Source organism: Oncorhynchus tshawytscha, linkage group LG23 (assembly GCF_018296145.1).
Source record: "Oncorhynchus tshawytscha isolate Ot180627B linkage group LG23, Otsh_v2.0, whole genome shotgun sequence".
NCBI classification, from domain to species: domain Eukaryota; kingdom Metazoa; phylum Chordata; class Actinopteri; order Salmoniformes; family Salmonidae; genus Oncorhynchus; species Oncorhynchus tshawytscha.
Window position 1 is genome coordinate 22833632 of NC_056451.1, and position 22182 is coordinate 22855813.

At 42.3% G+C, this 22182-nt stretch overlaps 1 protein-coding gene across 1 annotated transcript; it reads right to left on the reverse strand.

Annotated features, from left to right (window-relative positions):
- Positions 1 to 9435: 9435 nt before the first annotated feature.
- On the reverse strand, positions 9436 to 14765 carry LOC121840560 (trypsin-2-like). Its single transcript, XM_042304407.1, has 4 exons — positions 14559 to 14765; positions 10569 to 10709; positions 10349 to 10450; positions 9436 to 10149 (listed from the first exon to the last, which is right to left on the reverse strand). The coding sequence occupies exons 1-4, from the start codon at positions 14763 to 14765 to the stop codon at positions 10102 to 10104; spliced, it is 498 nt and encodes a 165-aa protein (XP_042160341.1). The 3' UTR covers positions 9436 to 10101.
- Positions 14766 to 22182: the final 7417 nt, after the last annotated feature.

The following is a 22182-nucleotide window of genomic DNA, read 5'->3' on the forward strand; positions in this document are numbered from 1 at the left end:
ATCAGCATGATGTCATTGTCGATGTTGTAGGAGCTGTAGTTGGGGTGACGGATCACGCGGGATGAAGAGATGAACTGCTCGCTACCCTCAGTCACCTTGATGTTGTGCTCGCCCAGACGCACCTCCACACGGCTGAAAGAGAGAGAGTTCATGTGAATGTGGAGTTCAAGTTTCACAAGAGTTAAGCTTATCAAATTGTTGCTAGTTGTTATTGACTCAATATGTTGCTAGTAGTTCACTTGGGAGTGTACTTACGACTCATAGCAGTGAGCAGCAGACACAACCCAGTTCTCATTGACCAAGGAGCCACCACAGAAGTGGTACCCAGAGTTCAGAGACACCTGGTGGGGCTGGGAGTGGGCCTTGCACTCATACCCTCCAACGATCTTGTCGTCCTCCGTGGCGACTGTAAACAGAGAGCAGGCACATTCTTAGCGATATTACCTCAGCTTTTGAGATGGAAAAGCATAGCACTATGATAAAACAACAACAACATATTTCTTAATAACGTCAAAAAATCACATTTGTGATGTTAGTGTCATTACAGTCCTGTTCTTTTTCTATGATCATTATTATACTCACAAGCGGCTCCAATGAGCAGAACGAAGACCAGAGAAATCATGGTTGCTGTATGATCCTGTCGATGAAAGGGGTTAATCTGCACCCCTGGTATATATGCAGATTTGGGTGTGCCGCCCCGTTTAATGGTACTGTTTGATTGGTCAAGAGAAATCCAATCAGAGGCAAAAGGTGTACTGCCAAGGTCAGCATTATGACAAAGAATTTTCCATCATGGTGTGGTATGAATTTGACCCTGAAGGCAGCAGAAAGCTAAATATATGTTTTCATTAGTCTCAGTACTTTTAAGTGCAGGTTCTTGCCATCTGGATTTGATTGCATTTCTTACAGGAGACAGTGATAAATGTACAGTGCACTACAACTGCCAGTTTGAGATGGCCAGTATTCTCTGCAGTTCAGACTGTATCTTGACCTCAACATAACTGCAACACAGCTGTGTAGTTCACACGGTGGTATTCTCTTGGAGAAGTCGACAAACACAACTTTGTTGCTCACAAGGCCAAATTTAGCTTTGTAAACAAGTAAACTGGGTTTAAGGGGTTTTGTTGGAATGTCATGCAAGGCTGTCTTAAAAATTGATTCCGAATCATTACATAAGTTATACTGTATGCAATTAATATACAGTAAAACACTCAAAATAAGCAAACACTTGGGTAGTGCAGCTTATTATATTAATTATGAATATACCTTGACAGTAGATTAAAGTCTTCACCCTGTCTCAACTCTAATCTTAACCATAACCACAGATTCAACTCTAAACCTAGCTTCACGTCCAAGTCTCTGCTCAACCCAAACCCTAGCCTCAACCCTACATCTAACCCAAGCTTCTCTTCCACATCACTGCTCAACCCTCAATCCTAACTAACCCTAGCTTCATGTCAACATCCTGGCTCAACCCAAACCCTAACCCTCAACCCTAACTAACCCTAGCTTCATGTCCACATCCCAGCTCAACCCAAACCCTAACCCTCAACCCCAACTTTATGTCCACATCCCTGCTCAACCCAAACCCTCAACCTTCAACCCTAACCCTAAATTCATGTCCACATCCCAGCTCAACCCAAACCCTCAACCCTCAACCCTAACCCTAACTTCATGTCCACATCCCTGTTCAACCCAAACCCTCAACCCTAACTTCATGTCAACATCCCAGCTCAACCCAAACCCTCAACCCTAACCCTAACTTCATGTCCACATCCCTGTTCAACCCAAACCCTCAACCCTAACCCTAACTTCATGTCAACATCCCTGTTCAACCCAAACCCTCAACCCTAACCCTAACTTCATGTCCACATCCCTGTTCAACCCAAACCCTCAACCCTAACTTCATGTCAACATCCCTGCTCAACCCAAACCCTCAACCCTAACCCTAACTTCATGTCCACATCCCTGCTCAACCCAAACCCTCAACCCTCAACCCTAACTTCATGTCAACATCCCTGCTCAACCCATACCCTCAACCCTCAACCCTAACTTCATGTCAACATCCCTGCTCAACCCAAACCCTCAACCCTCAACCCTAACCCTAACTTCATGTCCACATCCCTGCTCAACCCAAACCCTCAACCCTCAACCCTAACTTCATGTCAACATCCCTGCTCAACCCAAACCCTCAACCCTAACCCTAACTTCATGTCCACATCCCTGTTCAACCCAAACCCTCAACCCTCAACCCTAACTTCATGTCAACATCCCTGTTCAACCCAAACCCTCAACCCTAACCCTAACTTCATGTCCACATCCCTGTTCAACCCAAACCCTCAACCCTCAACCCTAACTTCATGTCCACATCCCTGCTCAACCCAAACCCTCAACCCTAACCCTAACTTCATGTCCACATCCCTGCTCAACCCAAACCCTCAACCCTAACCCTAACTTCATGTCAACATCCCAGCTCAACCCAAACCCTCAACCCTAACCCTAACTTCATGTCCACATCCCTGTTCAACCCAAACCCTCAACCCTAACCCTAACTTCATGTCCACATCCCTGTTCAACCCAAACCCTCAACCCTAACCCTAACTTCATGTCCACATCCCTGCTCAACCCAAACCCTCAACCCTAACCCTAACTTCATGTCCACATCCCTGTTCAACCCAAACCCTCAACCCTAACCCTAACTTCATGTCCACATCCCAGCTCAACCCAAACCCTCAACCCTAACTTCATGTCAACATCCCTGCTCAACCCAAACCCTCAACCTTCAACCCTAACCCTAAATTCATGTCCACATCCCAGCTCAACCCAAACCCTCAACCCTAACCCTAACTTCATGTCCACATCCCTGTTCAACCCAAACCCTCAACCCTAACTTCATGTCAACATCCCAGCTCAACCCAAACCCTCAACCCTAACTTCATGTCCACATCCCTGTTCAACCCAAACCCTCAACCCTAACCCTAACTTCATGTCAACATCCCTGTTCAACCCAAACCCTCAACCCTAACCCTAACTTCATGTCAACATCCCAGCTCAACCCAAACCCTCAACCCTAACCCTAACTTCATGTCCACATCCCTGTTCAACCCAAACCCTCAACCCTAACCCTAACTTCATGTCAACATCCCTGTTCAACCCAAACCCTCAACCCTAACCCTAACTTCATGTCCACATCCCTGCTCAACCCAAACCCTCAACCCTAACTTCATGTCAACATCCCTGCTCAACCCAAACCCTCAACCTTCAACACTAACCCTAACTTCATGTCCACATCCCTGTTCAACCCAAACCCTCAACCCTAACCCTAACTTCATGTCCACATCCCTGCTCAACCCAAACCCTCAACCCTCAACCCTAACTTCATGTCAACATCCCAGCTCAACCCAAACCCTCAACCCTAACCCTAACTTCATGTCCACATCCCTGTTCAACCCAAACCCTCAACCCTCAACCCTAACCCTAACTTCATGTCCACATCCCTGCTCAACCCAAACCCTCAACCCCAACCCTAACTTCATGTCAACATCCCTGCTCAACCCAAACCCTCAACCTTCAACACTAACCCTAACTTCATGTCCACATCCCTGCTCAACCCAAACCCTCAACCCCAACCCTAACTTCATGTCAACATCCCTGCTCAACCCAAACCCTCAACCTTCAACACTAACCCTAACTTCATGTCCACATCCTGCTCAACCCAAACCCTCAACCCTCAACCCTAACTTCATGTCAACATCCCAGCTCAACTCTAGCCCAATACGTTTACCAACCTCAATTAAGTAAGAATAGTACAAGAATAATACATTTTATCCATCTCTCAAAATAACACGTTTACCCAACTGAAAATAATTAAACCAATCAATCAGTTTATCCAACTCATAATAAACATTTAACGTACTCATAATAACTCAATTTGGCTCAACCGTAACCGTAGTCTCAACACTAACACTAAAACGAACCATAACCCCAGCTTTATGTTCAACCCAGGCATGTGTTAAGTATGACAAAAATGGTACTGTACTAAATGACCAGTTAAAAAAAGCTGTTGAAAAACTGTGCGTACCGTTTTGAGGAAACATCTGGTTCAGTACAAACAGTCACATAACGTAGCAACTGTTGAAGCGAACTGAACTCAACCTGGCTCACTTCTAAACCCAGGATTTGGTCAGAGTCATCATTTTGTTAGCATGTTACCATGTACCAGTAGCCAAAAGGATTTTGTCTCATTAGAACATGTGTATGTGTTCAATAGCATACTCTAGCAGCAATATACAGTTGAAGTTGGAAGTTTACATACACTTAGGTTGGAGTGATTAACACTCCACAAATTTCCTGCTAACAAACTATAGTTTTGACAAGTTGGTTAGGACATCTACTTTGTGCATGACACAAGTGATTTTTCCAACAATTGTTTAGAGACTTATCATTTATAACACTTATAATTCACTGTACCACAATTCCAGTTGGTCAGAAAGTTACATACACTAAGTTGACTGTGCCTTTAAACAGCTTGGAAAATTCCAGAAAATGATGTCATGGTTTTAGAAGCTTCTGATAGGCTAATTGACATAATTTTAGTCAATTGGAGGTGTACCTGTGGATGTATTTCAAGGCCTACCTTCAAACTCAGTGCCTCTTTGCTTGGCATCATGGGAAAATCAAAAGAAATCAGCCAAGACCTCAGAAAAAAATTGTAGACCTCCACAACTTTGGTTCATCCTTGGGAGCAATTTCCAAAAAGCCTGAAGGTACCACGTTCATCTGTACAAACAATAGTAAGCAAGTATAAACACCATGGGACCACACAGCCATCATACTGCTCAGGAAAGAGACGCCTTCTGTCTCCTAGAAACAAACATACTTTGGTGCGAAAAGTGCAAATCAATCCCAGGACAACAGCAAAGGACCTTGTGAAGATGCTGGAGGAAACCGGTACAAACGTATTTATATCCACAGTAAAACGAGTCTTATATCATAACCTGAAAGGCCACTCGGCAAGGAAGAAGCCACTGCTCCAAAACCACCATAAAAAAAGCCAGACTACGGTTTGCAACTGCACATGGGGACAAAGATCGTACTTTTTTGAGAAATGTCCTCTGGTCTGATGAAACAAAAATAGAACTGTTTGGCCATAATGACCATCGTTATGTTTGGAGGAAAAAGGGGGGGCTTGCAAGCCGAAGAACGGGTGTGGCAGCATCATGTTGTGGGGGTGCTTTGCTGCAGGAGGGACTGGTGCACTTCACAAATTAGTTGGCATCATGAGGAATGCAAATTATGTGGATATATTGAAGCTACATCTCAAGACATCAGTCAGGAAGTGTCACGGCTCTCGTCGTAATGAGGATCAGATCAAAGCGCAGCGTGGTAAGTGTTCATGATTTTATTTGATCACAAAACACTCAAACAAAATAAACAAGAGGGAAAACCGAAAGTTATATAAGGTGCATAAACTATACAGAAAACAGCTACAAAACACAGGTGGGAAAAAGGCTGCCTAAGTATGATTCTCAATCAGAGACAACGATAGACAGCTGTCCCTGATTGAGAACCATACGCGGTCAAAACATAGAAATAAAGAAACTAGAATGCCCACCCTAGTCACACCCTGGCCTAATCAAAATAGAAAATAAAAGCCTCTCTATGGCCAGGGCGTGACAGGAAGTTAAAGCACTGTTGCAAATTGGACGGCAAGTAGCCTAGTGGTTAGAGCATTGGAATAGTAACTGAAAAGATTGCAAGATTGAATCCCTGAGCTGACAAGGTAAAAAATCTGTCATTCCCTGAACAAGGCCGTTAACCCACTGTTCCTAGACCTTCATTAAAAATACGAATTTGTTCTTAAATGACTTGCCTATTTAAATAAAGTTATATATATATATTTTTTAATGGGTCTTCCAAATGGACAATGACCCCAAGCATACCTCCAAAGTTGTGGCAAAATGGCTTAAGGACAATAAAGTCAAGGTATTGGAGTGGCCATCACAAAGCCCTGAACTCAATCCTATAGAAAGTTTGTGGGCAGAACTAAAAAAGCATGTGTGAGCAAGGAGGCCTACAAACCTGACTCAGTTATTCCAGCTCTGTCAGGAGGAGTGGGCCAAAATTTACCCAACTTATTGTGGGAAGCTTGTGGAAGGCTACCCAAAATGTTTGACCCAAGTTAAACAATTTAAAGGCAATGTTACCAAATACTAATTGGGTGTATGTAAACTTCTGACCCACTGGGAATGTGATACAATAAATTAGAGCTGAGATAAATAATTGTCTCTACTATTATTCTGACATTTCACGTTCTTAAAATAAAGTGGTGATCCTGACCTAAGACAGAGAATTTTTACTGGGGTTAAATGTCAGGAATTGTGAAACGCTGAGTTTAAATGTATTTGGCTAAATTGTATGTAAACTTCTGACTTCAACTGTAAAACTGCTGTATACAGAAGACTCACCCAATAAAGAGTTAATTTAGATTTAATAGAGCAATGGGGGGGAAAGCATAGAAGTCTTCAAACATATCAGTTCTCTCTGAAACATACTCACGCATATAACAACATAGAAAACACAACTAATGTGTGTACTTACTGTGCCTGGGGAAAAGGATTTTCCCCTTTCTAATTTTCTCTGTTTTTGCATATTTTTTTTATACTGAATGTAATCAGTTCTTCAACCAAAACCTAATATTAGACAAAGGGAACTTGAGTTACAAATAACTAAAATATAGACGTGTAAATTTGTGAATTAAATAAATACAACTCCCAATGTCCCTGTGTGAAAAAGTAATTGCTCCTTACACTCAATGACTGGTTGTGCCACTTTTAGTTGCAATGACTGGTTGTGCCACTTTTAGCTGCAATGACTGGTTGTGCCACTTTTAGCTGCAATGACTGGTTGTGCCACTTAGCTGCAATGACTGGTTGTGCCACTTAGCTGCAATGACTGGTTGTGCCACTTAGCTGCAATAACTGGTTGTGCCACTTTTTTAGCTGCAATGACTGGTTGTGCCACTTTTTTAGCTGCAATGACTGGTTGTGCCACTTTTAGCTGCAATGACTGGTTGTGCCACATTTAGCTGCAATGACTGGTTGTGCCACTTAGCTGCAATGACTGGTTGTGCCACTTTTAGCTGCAATGACTGGTTGTGCCACTTTTAGCTGCAATAACTGGTTGTGCCACTTTTAGCTGCAATAACTGGTTGTGCCACTTTTAGCTGCAATAACTGGTTGTGCCACTTTTAGCTGCAATAACTGGTTGTGCCACTTTTAGCTGCAATAACTGGTTGTGCCACTTTTAGCTGCAATAACTGGTTGTGCCACTTTTAGCTGCAATAACTGGTTGTGCCACTTTTAGCTGCAATAACTGGTTGTGCCACTTTTAGCTGCAATAACTGGTTGTGCCACTTTTAGCTGCAATAACTGGTTGTGCCACTTTTAGCTGCAATAACTGGTTGTGCCACTTTTAGCTGCAATGACTGGTTGTGCCACTTTTAGCTGCAATGACTGGTTGTGCCACTTTTAGCTGCAATGACTGGTTGTGCCACTTTTAGCTGCAATGACTGGTTGTGCCACTTTTAGCTGCAATGACTGGTTGTGCCACTTTTAGCTGCAATGACTGGTTGTGCCACTTTTAGCTGCAATGACTGCAACCAAATGCTTCCTGTAGTTGTTGATCAGTCTCTAATATCACTGTGGAGGAATTTTGGCTTACTCTTGCATACAGAACTGCTTTCATTCAGTGACTTGTGTGGGTTTGAACTGCTTGTTTCAAGTCTTGTCACAGCATCTCAATTGGCCTGACGTTCTTACTGTGGAATGTAGTGTTTGGTTTTCGCCCGACATAATGGGACCCATCTCATCCCAAAACTTTGCCAAATAGCACCTGGATGATCATCAAGACTCTTGGAAGAATGTTCTAGGAGAGATGGATGACAATGATCTGAAACACACAATGAAGTCTACATGAAAATCAACAGATTTGAAGTTTTAGAATCTTCTTGTCAAAGTCCAGACTTGTCGCTGAGTTAAAGCAGTTCTGCAAGGAAGAGTGGGCCAAAATTCCTCCATAGTGATGTGAGAGACTGATCAACAACTACAGGAAGTGTTTGGTTGGAGTCATTGCAGCTAAAGGTGGCACAACCAGTTATTGAGTGTAAGGGGGCAATTACTTTTTCACACAGGGACATTGGGTGTTGCATAACATTGTTAATGAAATATGTATGTAATTAGTGTGTGATTTGTTCACTCAGGTTCCCTTTATCTAATATTAGGTTTGTGGTTAAGGATGTGATATTCACTATCAAAAATATGCAAAATTAGAGAAAATTACAAAGGGGGCAAGTACGTTTTCACGGCACTTTATCGATTTATGGAATGATCATAATAGGAAGATTCCAATAGAACAATGTTTAAAGTGAAATTCCTCCTAAGAGTTTAAAAGGTTAAAGGAAATAGTTCACACAAGTTGCAAATTAACTTTAACTTAATGATTGCTATGGAAAGTAGTAAATTGCCTTAAAATCTAAATTATCAACAGAGCAATTCGCTTGTTAACAATCTCGGCCTATCTTTTGGTGATATGCAGTGTGTTACAGTTACATTGAGGCCACTAGAGGGCGCTTTGGTCATTCGACTTCAGGAATCTGAGCTCCAGATGCATTTATAAGTTATACTCAGGACCGGTTCTAGGCATAAGCAATGTAAGTGGTCCCTTTTCTAGGGAGTTTTTCCTAGCCACCGTGCTTCTACACCTGCATTGCTTGCTGTTTGGGGTTTTAGGCTGGGTTTCTGTACAGCACTTTGAGATATCAGCTGATGTACGAAGGGCTATATAAATACATTTGATTTGATTTGGTCGTTTAAAGCCCCCGACCGCTAGGGGTCCCCCGACCACAAAAACAAACACATTTGATTTATTTGGGATTTTTTTGGGGTGTAACTCAGTCATGGTCTCAAATTACTATTGATTTACTATTACTAAATTACTATTACTACTGTCCCTGACAGTCACTCAATTAGCCATTCCATTTGACTGACCCTGAGTACAGCCATGTCAGTAAAACAGTTTTAGATTGGTATTTGATCTAGCCAGCTATGTAAACTTGTAGTAATCATGGCCGAATACCAACCGGGCACACAGGGCATGTGCCCAGGCGCCCTGACCTCCACGGGGCCCATATTAATATATACTCCATATTTTTTATTATGATTATTACTTAAGAAGATTATAGATTAGCTTTAATGTTGCAGATAAATTGTGGCTTCCATCAATGTAATTGTCTATATCATTTCCAATCCCCCATTATATTTTTTGCGAGGTGGTGGGCCTCCCCAACCACATCTTGCATAGGGCTCCAAAAAGTCTAGAGCCGGCCCTAGTAATACTCTTCAAGACATTAGTGGACACACTCAATGGGAGGCAACATGAGAACCACCAATCTGTTTTATAGACTCAATGTCTTTTTCTTTAGAGAAACCAAGTTGATGTCACAGTTTATATATTTGCTCGGTGTAAAGCATTATGTAAGATCTAACCATATTCATGTTGCACTACATAGTATTTCAGTAGCAACACAACTCTCAGAGACAATACTCTAAATGGGTAAGAAGGAGGAGCAATTATGCCACACTTTTAACATCCGTACATCAGCTATTGTGAGCAGCAACGCATCAATACACAACTATAGAAACTAATCAATGTAATCAATAATGTACCTTGTATCTTGCTGTATTGATACAAATCAAATGGTTAAGGTAGGTTACCATGACACAATGAATTTACCCCTGTATCCTTTAGAAAGAAAAACAGTACATTCTTGATCCATACTTTAACAATTTGCTAGTGGTTACTAGTTTCTCTGGTGTTTACTAGTAAAACTACTTGACATGAGAAGATAGAAAGACCTTTACAAAGATTTCTAAGGACAGTGAGAGTACAAACACAACAGAAAATACTTTTTAGTGTTAAATGCTTTATTTATCATAAACATAAATAATGTCTAATCTCCCGTACTAAATGGTGGATGTTGATCTGGAACGGGATGTTGTAGAGTTGTGCGAACGTACTGGACGACCAAAGCTAGGATCAGACTTAGTAGGTGGCCATGGTGCTGGTCAGCCAGTCATTGAAGATGCACACCTGAAGGAAGAGAAGAAGAAGGGAGACATTAGTGGACACGCTCAATGGGAGGCAACATGAGAACCATCAATCAATGTTTTATAGACTCAATGTCTTTATAGACTGTCTTTTTCCTTCAGGAAACCAAAGTATGTCACAGTGATGTATGAATGTTGATGTTTTCTGCAAACACAACAGGAAAACACATTTTCTGTCTTACCTTGGCGTAGACACCAGGGTTACCGAGCTCGGCACAGCCATAACCCCAGGACACGACACCCTGGAGCTCACCATTGCACACCACAGGGCCACCAGAGTCACCCTGAGAGATAGTGATATTAATTGATTATTTCATTCTCAATATATTTCTAATCAACTGAATAAGTCATTTTAAAGTCATCCTTGTGATACCCCTGAATTGAGGTCAGTGTGGTAAGTACCTGGCAAGAGTTCTTGCCTCCCTCCAGGTATCCAGCGCAGAACATGGCGTTGGTGATCATGCCAGGGTAGGAGTTGTTACAGTCGCTGTAGGACAGGATGGGGATGTTCAGGCACTGAAGATCCACTTTTATGCATATCCACTTTTATTATATTATTATGCCTTTTTTAATATACTCAAAAGGTGAGGAAATATAGCTAAGAATCTGCCTGCTCTCGGTTTCCAGTCGCAATCTGTCGTACCCCATCAGACACTCATACTGGACAGTTTTATCTCCATCTCTTCATTCAAAGACTCAATCATTGACACTCTTACTGACAGTTGCGGCTGCTTCACGTGATGTATTGTTGTAGTCTCTACCTTCTTGCCCTTTGTGCTGTTGTCTGTGCCCAATAATCTTTGTACCATGTTTTGTGTTGGTACCATGTTGTGTCATGTTATGTTGCTACCATGTTGTGTTGTCATGTGTTGCTGCCATGCTATGCTGTTGTCTAAGGTCTCTCTTTACGTAGTGTTGTCTCTCTTGTCGTCGTGTGTTTTGTCATATTTTTATTGCATTTTTAATTTTTAATCCCAGCCCCCGTCCCCTCAGGAGGCCTTTTGCCAGGCCGTCATTGTAAATAGGAATTTGTTCTTAACTGACTTGCCTAGTTAAATCCAATTTAAATTTTAAAAATCATAAAAGAATGCAACATATTTTACGCCATCGTTTGTAAACAATGTAATTTGTAAACAAACACTAACTTTGAAACATGGGTCATGATTCAATCATATGTGCATTGTTGACAAGCGCATTGCTCTGTTGATCATTTTGCTTTAGAAAGACAATTTACAGTGTTTTTCCAGTGTTACACAGGAGCCAGCTAGCAGGTGTAGTGCGTGCACGTCTTGATTGGATTACCAATATTGAGAGGTAAGTCCTATGGGCAGGGCTATGCAGAACTCGGAAACTGAATTTGATAAACAAATTAATTTGCGTACTACTAAGCTGTTTTTTCAACCCACAATGGCGGAAGGAGGAGAAGATATCGATTTGGTCGAGGATATAATTATAACACCATTCTCAAGACAAACTTTTCAAGAAAAGTTAGACATTGTAAGGAGAGGTCGCCCAACGCTACAAAGCCTGTCACAGGCGGGAAAGGGGTTCGTTCACCACTTTCAAAGTTCCAACTACGAGCGCTATCAATGGCTCACAGGCTCCGAGAAGCACTGCAAACTGTACTGCTGGGAATGCCTATTATTTGCAAGTGATCGATTTGGTGTTTGGAGCCACACTGGCTTTGCAAACTTGAGTTGTCTAACCAAGGCAGCAACAAGACACCAAAGTACGGCTGGGCACTTACAAGCAATGGTGCTTTTGAAAACTTTTGGGGACACCCGAGTGGATCTACAGCTCAACGAACAAGCGTGCAGGGCAATGGAGCTGCACAATGAAAAGGTGAAGAAAAATAGGGAAATATTGAAAAGACCCATTGATTGGGTCATGTTTTGGGGTAAACAGGAACTGTATTTTTGGGGGGGGGGACTTAAAGCTCAAAGTTTGTGGACCAGAAATGGATAGAAGAAGAATATGAATATAACTCTGTTGCACTCGACTATGTTCTTGCTTATTAGTTGAACTGTACTGTATTGTACTCTTCCCCTGCAATTCTCTGAATAAAAATGTCCATTTCAAGGTGACGCAACGCCTGGTTATACTGCGTTTCTGTCTAAATGTATAGTTTCTAGAGCCATGGCATCATAATGATGGTAATAAGAGGTGGATTAATTCGGGTGGGACTCTGTAGGACCTCACTGAAGGCCCAGGCCCCAAGCACGCCTCTGGTGAGATGGCTAGCTAGTTAGCGGTGCGCGCTAGTAACATTTCAATTTGTGAAGTCACTCACTCTGAGAATTTGAAGTACTGTAGTTGTTTCCCTTGCTCTGCAAGGGCTGTGGCTTTTGTGGAGCAATAGGTAGCTATGCTTCATGGGAGGCAAGTGTCAATGTGTTTAGAGGGTCCCTGGTTCAAGTCCAGGGCGGGGTGAGGAGAGGGACCGAAGCAAAACTGTTACATTGGTGCTGTGAGGTAACTTGCACAATAACTGAAGGCAGCTGGGGATGATGTAGCGGTAGGGTCACTGGGATGCTGCGGGTTGAGTAGCTAGCTGTACTGACTAGTTTGTCCAGCCAGCATGTTGTTCGTCTGTCCCTCGAGGAGGATGACAAATCCGGTGAACCACAACATTAAACAAGTATAGCGAGTGAAATGGAGTTTGCTATACTCATACTGCCCCGGCCTATTAAACAAAAGCAAATTGAGCAATAAACTTCGGTGTCACAACACTCTAGCGAACTCCGTCACTGTTCTCCAAGTTCACCTCCATCCAATACGCACGTACCCGCCCAATCTACTTCACGCCACACCGTACGTGGATGCGGACAGTTCTGTACAGGGACGCGGAAAGTTCAAGATTAGAATAAAGTAAATCCAGTCTTTACAGGGGGTTACATTCACCCCTCACTAGGAAAACCGGACAAGTTATACATAAGATTAGGCATCACAATGAATTTGACACATAACACAGTTTACGACACACCTTGAGCTGTAACTTCTCTTAACACTATGCAACAGTAAAGCGCAGGCATATAAAAACACACCTTCAAACCAAAAAAACTCTCGGAAGTATGAGATGTGTGTGGTGCAAGAAAACACTGTAAAGAGGTGAAGTGATGGTATGGCGATGTACCGGACTTCTTCACCCAGCCAGCTGAAGGACCTCCCGGATGAGTCTACTTTCAAAGTTTCTGCACTGATGCCCTGGTCAGAGTTTATGCAGGAAGGCAGGCCATAATGGCAAAGAACTTCTCCCAAAGCACCCTGGCCACAGTGCTGGCTTCCTGATCTTAAGTGGCGTAAGCTTGGGCGTAGCGAGTGAAGTGATCTGTCACTAGGAGGATGTTACTGATGTTCTTTGTGTCATTAAATCAAATCAAATGTTATTTGTCACATACACATGGTTAGCAGATGTTAATGCGAGTGTAGCGAAATGCTTGTGCTTCTAGTTCCAACAATGCAGTAATATCCAACAATTTCACAACAACTACCTTATACACACAAGTGTAAAGGAATGAATAAGAATATGTACATAAAAAAATATATGAATGAGTGATGGTACAGAACGGCATAGGCAAGATGCCGTAGATGGTATCGAGTACAGTATATACATATGAGATGAGTAATGTAGGGTATGTAAACATATAAAAGTGGCATTGTTTAAAGTGGCTAGTGATACATTACATCAAGATGATTCTAGCCTCCAGCAGATCTTCCAGGTGCTTTCGGACATCCTCTACATCTGCAGGAGCGATTCTGCAAGACCTCTCTCTGAATGGGCGATCATCCTCATCTGATGCTCCACTCTTTTAGCACACCCTACATCCCACTCATTCAGTTAAAATGCTTTGGCTCTCTCACTCAGTCGTCTTCTCGGGAGCTCTCTACAGTCAGATAGCACAGCAGAGTCACCGAAGTCGAACAGGTCAGGATTGAGCAGAGTACAGTTCCCCCCAAGGCTGCATGCCTTCATCTTTTATTTTCTGGGTGATGCACCTGCTTCTCTGGGAAGTGTTAGGTTCTAAATTAACCATGTAAAATTCAAGGACGATTAGTAAAGCTCAATCCAGGTTTATTCACCATTTGGGTCATACAGCTGCACAGGCAAATACATGTTTCCACCAGTGGTAGTATATATACACCGATGTGGGTGTTGTGTCCTCCTTCCATCTAAACATTACATCTTTATTGCTAGGCAGGAGGTTACATGATGCGGGCCATAAACTGTCCGTTATTGTGACGTGACCTCGGCCCCCCATTCCTGACTAAACCACATCTCTCCACCCTTATCAGTGCCTGCAAACGTGATTGCCTTCCATTTACTCAATACATTCCGAGCTTAAACGCTCGACCAGGACAGTGCGAGTCTTGTTGCCTTGGTGAACTCCTTACAGACTTCAATCTCTGCTTCAGCCAGGGCGGAAAAGTCAAGGGCCTCCCAGAGGTGTGTTTAAGGAACCCTATGGGTCCCTCCTCCCTCAGAGTGTTCTCTCTTTCCCTCTGGTGGTAGGCCATTAGGCGGTTGGAGTTCTGATGGGGTACACCCACTTGCGTCGCACGGTCCAGCTTCTCACACAGCTTCCCTAGCACAGAGAACATGTTGGAGTTTGTTCTCAAGAGCATGGAAGAGTCATCATGTGTTGGGGGCTCTGGGATTACTAAGGCATGTGTGTATAAAGGCTTCTGGACACCCACCACTTCAGCTGGAAACTAGATGGTGACTTCAATGTAGACGTCAGAGGGGTAGCTGTTTTCACTCAACCCACCCTCTGTAGGCTGGAGAGGATTATAAAGCAACCAAGATTTCTCTGGTCTTTGTTCTGCTCATTGGAGCCGCTTGTGAGTATCATAATGATCATAGAAAAAAGAACAGGACTGACACAATGTCCAGGTGAGTGTCATTATGCGCCTAACATTGGTGACAGGTGTGCGCCTTAACGAGGAGCTGCTTGCTGCAATTTCAATGAGGCTCTCCTGTTCAGATATCAGTAAGTGGACTGGAAGCAGGGCATGAAAGGGATAACCAATCCAGTTGTTTGTGTCATTCATTTCGGGAAAGTACCTGCGTAATTGCGCACTCAACTCACTCAGGTGCTTCGCTATATCACATTTGACATTGTCCGTAAGCTTGATGGAATGATCGAAAGACCTGTGTGTTGTCCTTGTGAATGCAGACAGTGAAGACCTCCAACTTCTTAATCATAGCCTCAATTTTGTCCCGCAGATTGTATATAGTTGTGGAGAGTCCCTGTAATCCTAGATTCAGATCATTCAGGTGAGAAAAAACATCACCCAGATAGGCCAGTTGTGTGAGAAACTCGTCATCATGCAAGCGGTCAGACAAGAGAAAATTATGGTCAGTAAAGAAAACTTTAAGTTCGTCTCTCAATTTAAAAAAATGTGTCAATACTTTGCCCCTTGATAACCAGCGCAATTCTGTATGTTGTAAAAGTGTTACATGGTCGCTGCCCATATCATTGCATAGTGCAGAAAATACACGAGAATTCAGGGGCCTTGCTTTAACAAAGTTAACCATTTTCACTGTAGTGTCCAAAACATCTTTCAATCTGTTAGGCATTCCCTTGGCAGCAAGAGCATCTCGATGGATGCTGCAGGGTACCCAAGTGGCGTCGGGAGCAACTGTTTGCATGTGTGTTACCGCTCCACTATGTCTCCCTGACATGGCTTTTGCTCCATCAGTACAGATACCAACACATCTTGACCACCGAAGTTCATTTGATGTCACAACGATGTCCAGTACTTTAAAAATATCCTCTCCTGTTGTCCTGGTTTACAGTTGTTTGCAGAAGATGTCTTCCTTAATTGACCCCCCATAAACATAACGGACATATACCAGGAGCTGTGCCAGACCCCCACATCTGTTGACTCATCCAGCTGTAACGCATATAATTCACTGGCTTGTATGCGAAGCAGTAATTGTTTCAAAGCATCTCCTGCCATGTCACTGATGCATCGTGAAACAATGTTATTTGATGAAGGCATTGTCTGTATCATTTTTGGGGTCTTTTCCCCCAGCATTGTTCCAGCCATATCATAGAATTAAGTCCTCCACAATAGTATGGGGCTTGCCTGTCCCATTGAGTTGTGAGATAGTACTTTTGCACATATAACACATTGTGGCTGAGGAAAGGCTCCCAATATACTGTAAGTGAACCCCAAATAAATGTAGTTCTCATCATATTTGCGCTTCTTCGATGGTCCAACGTCCCTGTCTGTTGTTCGGTGTTTTCCCGGGGAAGGGGGCAGTAGCTCTTCTGCTACATCAGATTCACAACTGTCAGTATCCATGCTAGCTGGGCTAACAACAAATGTAGAATTACTGATGCTAGCATTGGATGTGCTCATGGAAGCAGAAGAACTTGTGTCGTCGACAGGTGCAGGTGTAGTACTGCTGGTAGAGCTGATCTTGCTGCTGGTGAGTTTCTGATCCACCTCTACGCAGACAACACCATTCTGTATACTTCTGGCCCTTCTTTGGACACTGTGTTAACAACCCTCCAGACGAGCTTCAATGCCATACAGCTCTCCTTCGGTGGCCTCCAACTGCTCTTAAATACAAGTAAAACTAAATGCATGCTTTTCAACCGATCACTGCCTGCTCCTGCCCGCCCGTCCAGCATCACTACTCTGGACAGTTCTGACTTAGAATATGTGGACAACTACAAATACCTAGGTGTTTGGTTAGACTGTAAACTCTCCTTACAGACTCACATCAAACATCTTCAATCCAAAGATAAATCTAGAATTGGCTTCCTATTTCACAACAAAGCATCCTTCACTCATGCTGCCAAACAGACCCTCGTAAAACTGACCATCCTACTGAACCTCGACTTTGGCGATGTCATCTACAAAATAGCCTCCAATACCCTACTCAATAAATTGGATGCAGTCTATCACAGTGCCATCCGTTTTGTCACCAAGCCCCATATACTACCCATCACTGCGACCTGTACACTCTCGTTGGCTGGCCCTCGCTTCATACTCGTCGCCAAACCCACTGGCTCCAGGTCATCTACAAGACCCTGCTAGGTAAAGTCCCCCCTTATCTCAGCTCGCTGGTCACCATAGCAACACCCACCTGTAGCATGTGCTCCAGCAGGTATGTCTTTCTGCTCACCACCAAAACCAATTCCCCCTTTGGCCGCCTCTGCTTCCAGTTCTCTGCTGCCAATGACTGGAAAAAACTACAAAAATCTCTGAAACTGGAAACACTTATCTCCCTCACTAGCTTTAAGCACCAGCTGTCAGAGCAGCTCACAGATTACTGCACCTGTACATAGCCCATCTATAATTTAGCCCAAACAACTACCTCTTCCCCTAATGTATTTATTTATTTGGCTTTTTTGGTTCCTTTGCACCCCATTATTTCTATTTCTATGCACATTCTTCCACTGCAAATCTACCATTCCAGTGTTTTACTTGCTATATTCTATTTACTTCGCCACCATGGCCTTTTACCTCCCTTATCTCACCTCATTTGCCCACATTGTATATAGACTTATTTTTCTATTGTATTATTGACTGTATGTTTGTTTTACTCCATGTGTAACTTTGTGTTGTAGTATGTGTCAAACTGCTTTGCTTTATCTTGGTCAGGTCGCAATTGTAAATGAGAACTTGTTCTCAACTTGCCTATCTGGTTAAATAAAGGTGAAATAAATAAATAAATAAATAAATGGTTCTCTATGGACAAGGGCCTTATTTTTTTAACCCTTTATCCATTTTTGAGCAAACGGAATGAACAACAGCTACATTTGGCTAACTACGAACCGTTAGTGGAATTGCCGTGAGAGAGTAACGGTTCATGTGATTGGATGTTAATCATTTGACTAGGCTACCTGTATTTGACATTGTGTTGTTATTTCGCTGAACACTAGATGGTTTAATTGTATTTTTGGAAGTGAAACGAGGCTACTCAGGCGAGAAAAAAACCTAACCCAAATGTATAGCCCTGTTGGAAAATATAAACGGACTGTTTGAAAATGTTTTTTTTACATTTATTTCCATTTGTGGGATGCTGCAGTTTTGCATATTGTTATTTATTTTTCTTTGATATGGTGCAATATTCTATTATGCTGTTCAGATTGTACTCATGTTGAATGGTTAGATGTATATGCACTTTGTTTATATACATTAAAAAGCTATACTTTAAATGCAAATGTTTAATTGCATTATTTTTCAATACAAACCAATGCATTTTTAAATACATTGTGGTTAAGGTAGAGTATGATTTCAATTAAAAATGTAATTAGAATTGTTTTAACACCAATCAGTCAAACTATAGCAAACTGTTTGACTTGAAAAAGTAGAATATATTTTATTTGTGATATATTTATCACATATATTATCACATATATTTTTTAAAGAGCCGTTTGGGAGGCAAAAGAGCCGACTCTTTTTGGTGAGCTGAGTCGGCTCACTGAAAACAGACGGAATGCCCATCACAAGCACGTAAACAAGTCTACAAGTTGTTACCGGAAATGCCAATAACGTACTCCTTCAACCTCCAGCTGCATACCCCCTCTAGCACTAGGGTCAGCACACTCTCAGGGGTACGCACAATGCCGAATCACATTAAAAATGAAGGATGCTATTACACATGTGCATTGAAAGTATAACTTTTTTCACTGGGCAATACGGACTTTCAGCTCCTCCCAAAGATGTTCTATTGGGTTCAGGTCTGGAGACTGGCTAGTCCACTCCAGGACCTTGAGATGCTTCTTATGGAGCCACTCCTTAGTTGCCCTGGCTGTGTGTTTTGGGTCGTTGTTATGCTGGAAGACCCAGCCACGGCCCATCTTCAATGCTCTTACTAAGGGAAGGAGGTTGTTGGCCAAGATCTCCCGATACATGGCCCCATCCATCCTCCCCTCAATACGGTGCAGTCTTCCCGTCCCCTTTGCAGAAAAGCATCCCCAAAGAATAATGTTTCCACCTCCATGCTTCACGGTTGGGATGGTGTTCTTGGGGTTGTACTCATCCTTCTTCTTCCTCCAAACAGGGTGAGTGGAGTTTAGACCAAAAAGCTCTATTTCTGTCTCATCAGACCACATGACCTTCTCCCATTCCTCCTCTGGATCACCCAGATGGTCATTGGCAAACTTCAGACGGGCCTGGACATGCACTGGCTTGAGCAGGGGGACCTTGCGTGCCCTGCAGGATTTTAATCCATGACGGCGTAGTGTGTTACTAATCGTTTTCTTTGAGACTGTGGTCCCAGCTCTCTTTAGGTCATTGACCAGGTCCTGCCGTGTAGTTCTGGGCTGATCCCTCACCTTCCTCATGATCATTGATGCCCCACGATGTGAGATCTTGCATGCAGCCCCAGGCTGAGGGTGATTGACCGGCATCTTGAACTTCTTCCATTTTCTAATAATTGCACCAACAGTTGTTGCCTTCTCACCAAGCTGCTTGCCTATTGTCCTGTAGCCCATCCCAGCCTTGTGCAGGTCTCCAATTTTATCCCCGAAGTCCTTACACAGCTCTCTGGTCTTGGCCATTGTGGAGAGGTTGGAGTCTGTTTGATTGAGTGTGTAGACAGGTGTCTTTTATACAGGTAACGAGTTCAAACAGGTGTAGTTAATACAGGTAATGAGTGGTGAACAGGAGGGCTCTCTTGAATCTAGGGGGCACTATTTTCATTTTTGGAAAAATAACGTCCCCAAAGTAAACAGATATTTTGTCAGGACAAGATGCTAGAATATACATATAATTGACAGCTTGGGATAGAAAACACTCTAAAGTCTCCAAAACTGTAAAAATATTGTCTGTGAGCATAACAGAACTGATATTGCAGGTGAAAGCCGGAGAAAAATCTAATCAGGAAGTGACTCTTATTTAGAAAGCTCTGCATTCCTATGCATCCCTGTTGAGCAGCGAATGAGATATCAACCAGATTCCTTTTTCTATGGCTTTCCTAATGTGTCTAGTGTCACAATACATAGTTTCAGGCTATTATTTTGAAAAATGAGCCTGAACGTCAACATTGCGTCAGTGGTCAGCTGAAGTCTCTTAGAGTGTTTTGTGCGTAAAGGACAAATGCGACCATTGTTTCTCTCTTTCCTACTAAGAAGCCACCAGTCCCGGTTGATATATTATCGAATAGATATTTGAAAAACACCTTGAGGATTGATTATAAACAACGTTTGCAATGTTTCTGTCGATATTATGGAGCTAATTTGGAATATTTATCAGCGTTGTAGTGACCACAATTTCCGGTCGATTTCTCAGCCAAACGTGAAGAACAAACGGAGCTATTTCGCCTACAAAAATAATATTTTTGGAAAAAAGGAACATTTGCTATCTAACTGGGAGTCTCGTGAGTGAAAATATCCGAAGCTCATCAAAGGTAAACGATTTAATTTGATTGCTTTTCTGATTCGTGACCAGGTTGCCTGCTGCTAGCTAGTCATAATGCTATGCTAGGCTATCGATAAACTTACACAAATGCTTGTCTTGTTTTGGCTGTAAAGCATATTTTCAAAATCTGAGATGACAGGGTGATTAACAAAAGGCTAAGCTGTGTTTCAATATATTTTACTTGTGATTTCATGAATAGGAATATTTTCTAGTAATATTAATGTCCGTTGCGTTATGCTAATTCGTGTCAGTTGATGATTACGCTTCCGGACCCGGGATGGGTAGCATCAAGAGGTTTCTTAAAGAAAAACTAACATGTCTGTGAGAGCTGGAATTCTTACGGGTTGGTAGGTGATCAAATACTTATGTCATGCAATAAAATGCAAATTAATTACTTAATCATACAATGTGATTTTCTGGATTTTTGTTTTAGATTCCGTCTCTCACAGTTGAAGTGTACCTATGACAAAAATTACAGACCTCTACATGCTTTCTAAGTACGAAAACCTGCAAAATCGTCAGTGTATCAAATACTTGTTCTCCCCACTGTAGCTGAAAAGAGAGAAGAGTAACTTATTACTTCAGGATCATGTTTTGTCAACTGATACTACATTCTCATCTACGGCTCATATACATATATAATACTGGATTAAATAATGATGTAGTAGTAACTGCTTACCGTACCTCTCTCCACTGGCTCCACAGTGACCTGCTCAAAGGGTCCAGGACTCTGCACACCTCCTCCCATTCCTCTTGGGTCAGAGCGTCAACAGGTGCATTGACATTGGCCAGGGTAGAGATGATGGCATCCTTTGACACAAGAAACCTCTTCAACATATAAAATGTTGAATTCCACCTAGTAGTACAGTCTTGTTTAGGCCTCAGCTCAAGCATCCCCATCTGTCATTGTGTAGACTTTAGTTTTTTAGCACCTCCTGTGCTCCTGTGGAAGTATTCCAAAACTGCTTTCATTTTGTCCACAGTGGGCTTCATCACCTTCAGAGCATCTCTTACTATCAGGTTGATTGTGTGGGCAAGACATGGATGATGGGTCCATTCTAAAATGTTCATGGCTTTGGATATGTTAGCTGCATTGTCGCTAATACAACAGACCACTTTTCCATCTATTTGCCATTCTCTGGCCACTCTCAACAGTTCCTCTGCCAAGTTCTCTGAGGTGTGTCCTTCGCTGAACTCAAAGCAGTCCAGAAGACAGTGTCGTGTCTTTGGCTATGCCGGATTAAGTGATATGACATGCTATTCTATAAAATAATTTCTCCCTAATTAATATTATGTGATTGAGCTAATCATGTAAATGTAATTAACTAGAGTTGGACACCACAAAATAATATTTATAGAGCTGTTATCTTCCGAATAAACTCTTAATAATATTTTACATCAATAGCAGTCAATATTAATTGTCATCTTAATTCATTCTCATCGGAAAGTTGTAAATTCTTGGTTATCTGCACGAACCCTGGCTAACAAGTTGAATCAGCATTACAAAATTGGGTTTAATCATTTATATACTAAATACCTAACTAATCACACAGAATTACACATACACATAATGAAATCATAACTTGATTACAAATTACGTCATAAAGGAAAACGTCCCTGGCGGGCAGAACAGATA

Excerpts from the sequence above, each read along its gene's own strand:
- LOC121840560 (XM_042304407.1), bottom strand. The coding sequence starts at position 14,765 with ATGTTCTCTGTGCTAGGGAAGCTGTGTGAGAAGCTGGACCGTGCGACG. Across the intron at positions 10,710-14,558 it reads TGAAGCAGAGATTGAAGTCT|TGGATATGCATAAAAGTGGA; the intron begins GTAAGGAGTTCA and ends ATATAATAAAAG. Across the intron at positions 10,451-10,568 it reads GAGGCAAGAACTCTTGCCAG|GGTGACTCTGGTGGCCCTGT; the intron begins GTACTTACCACA and ends ACTATCTCTCAG.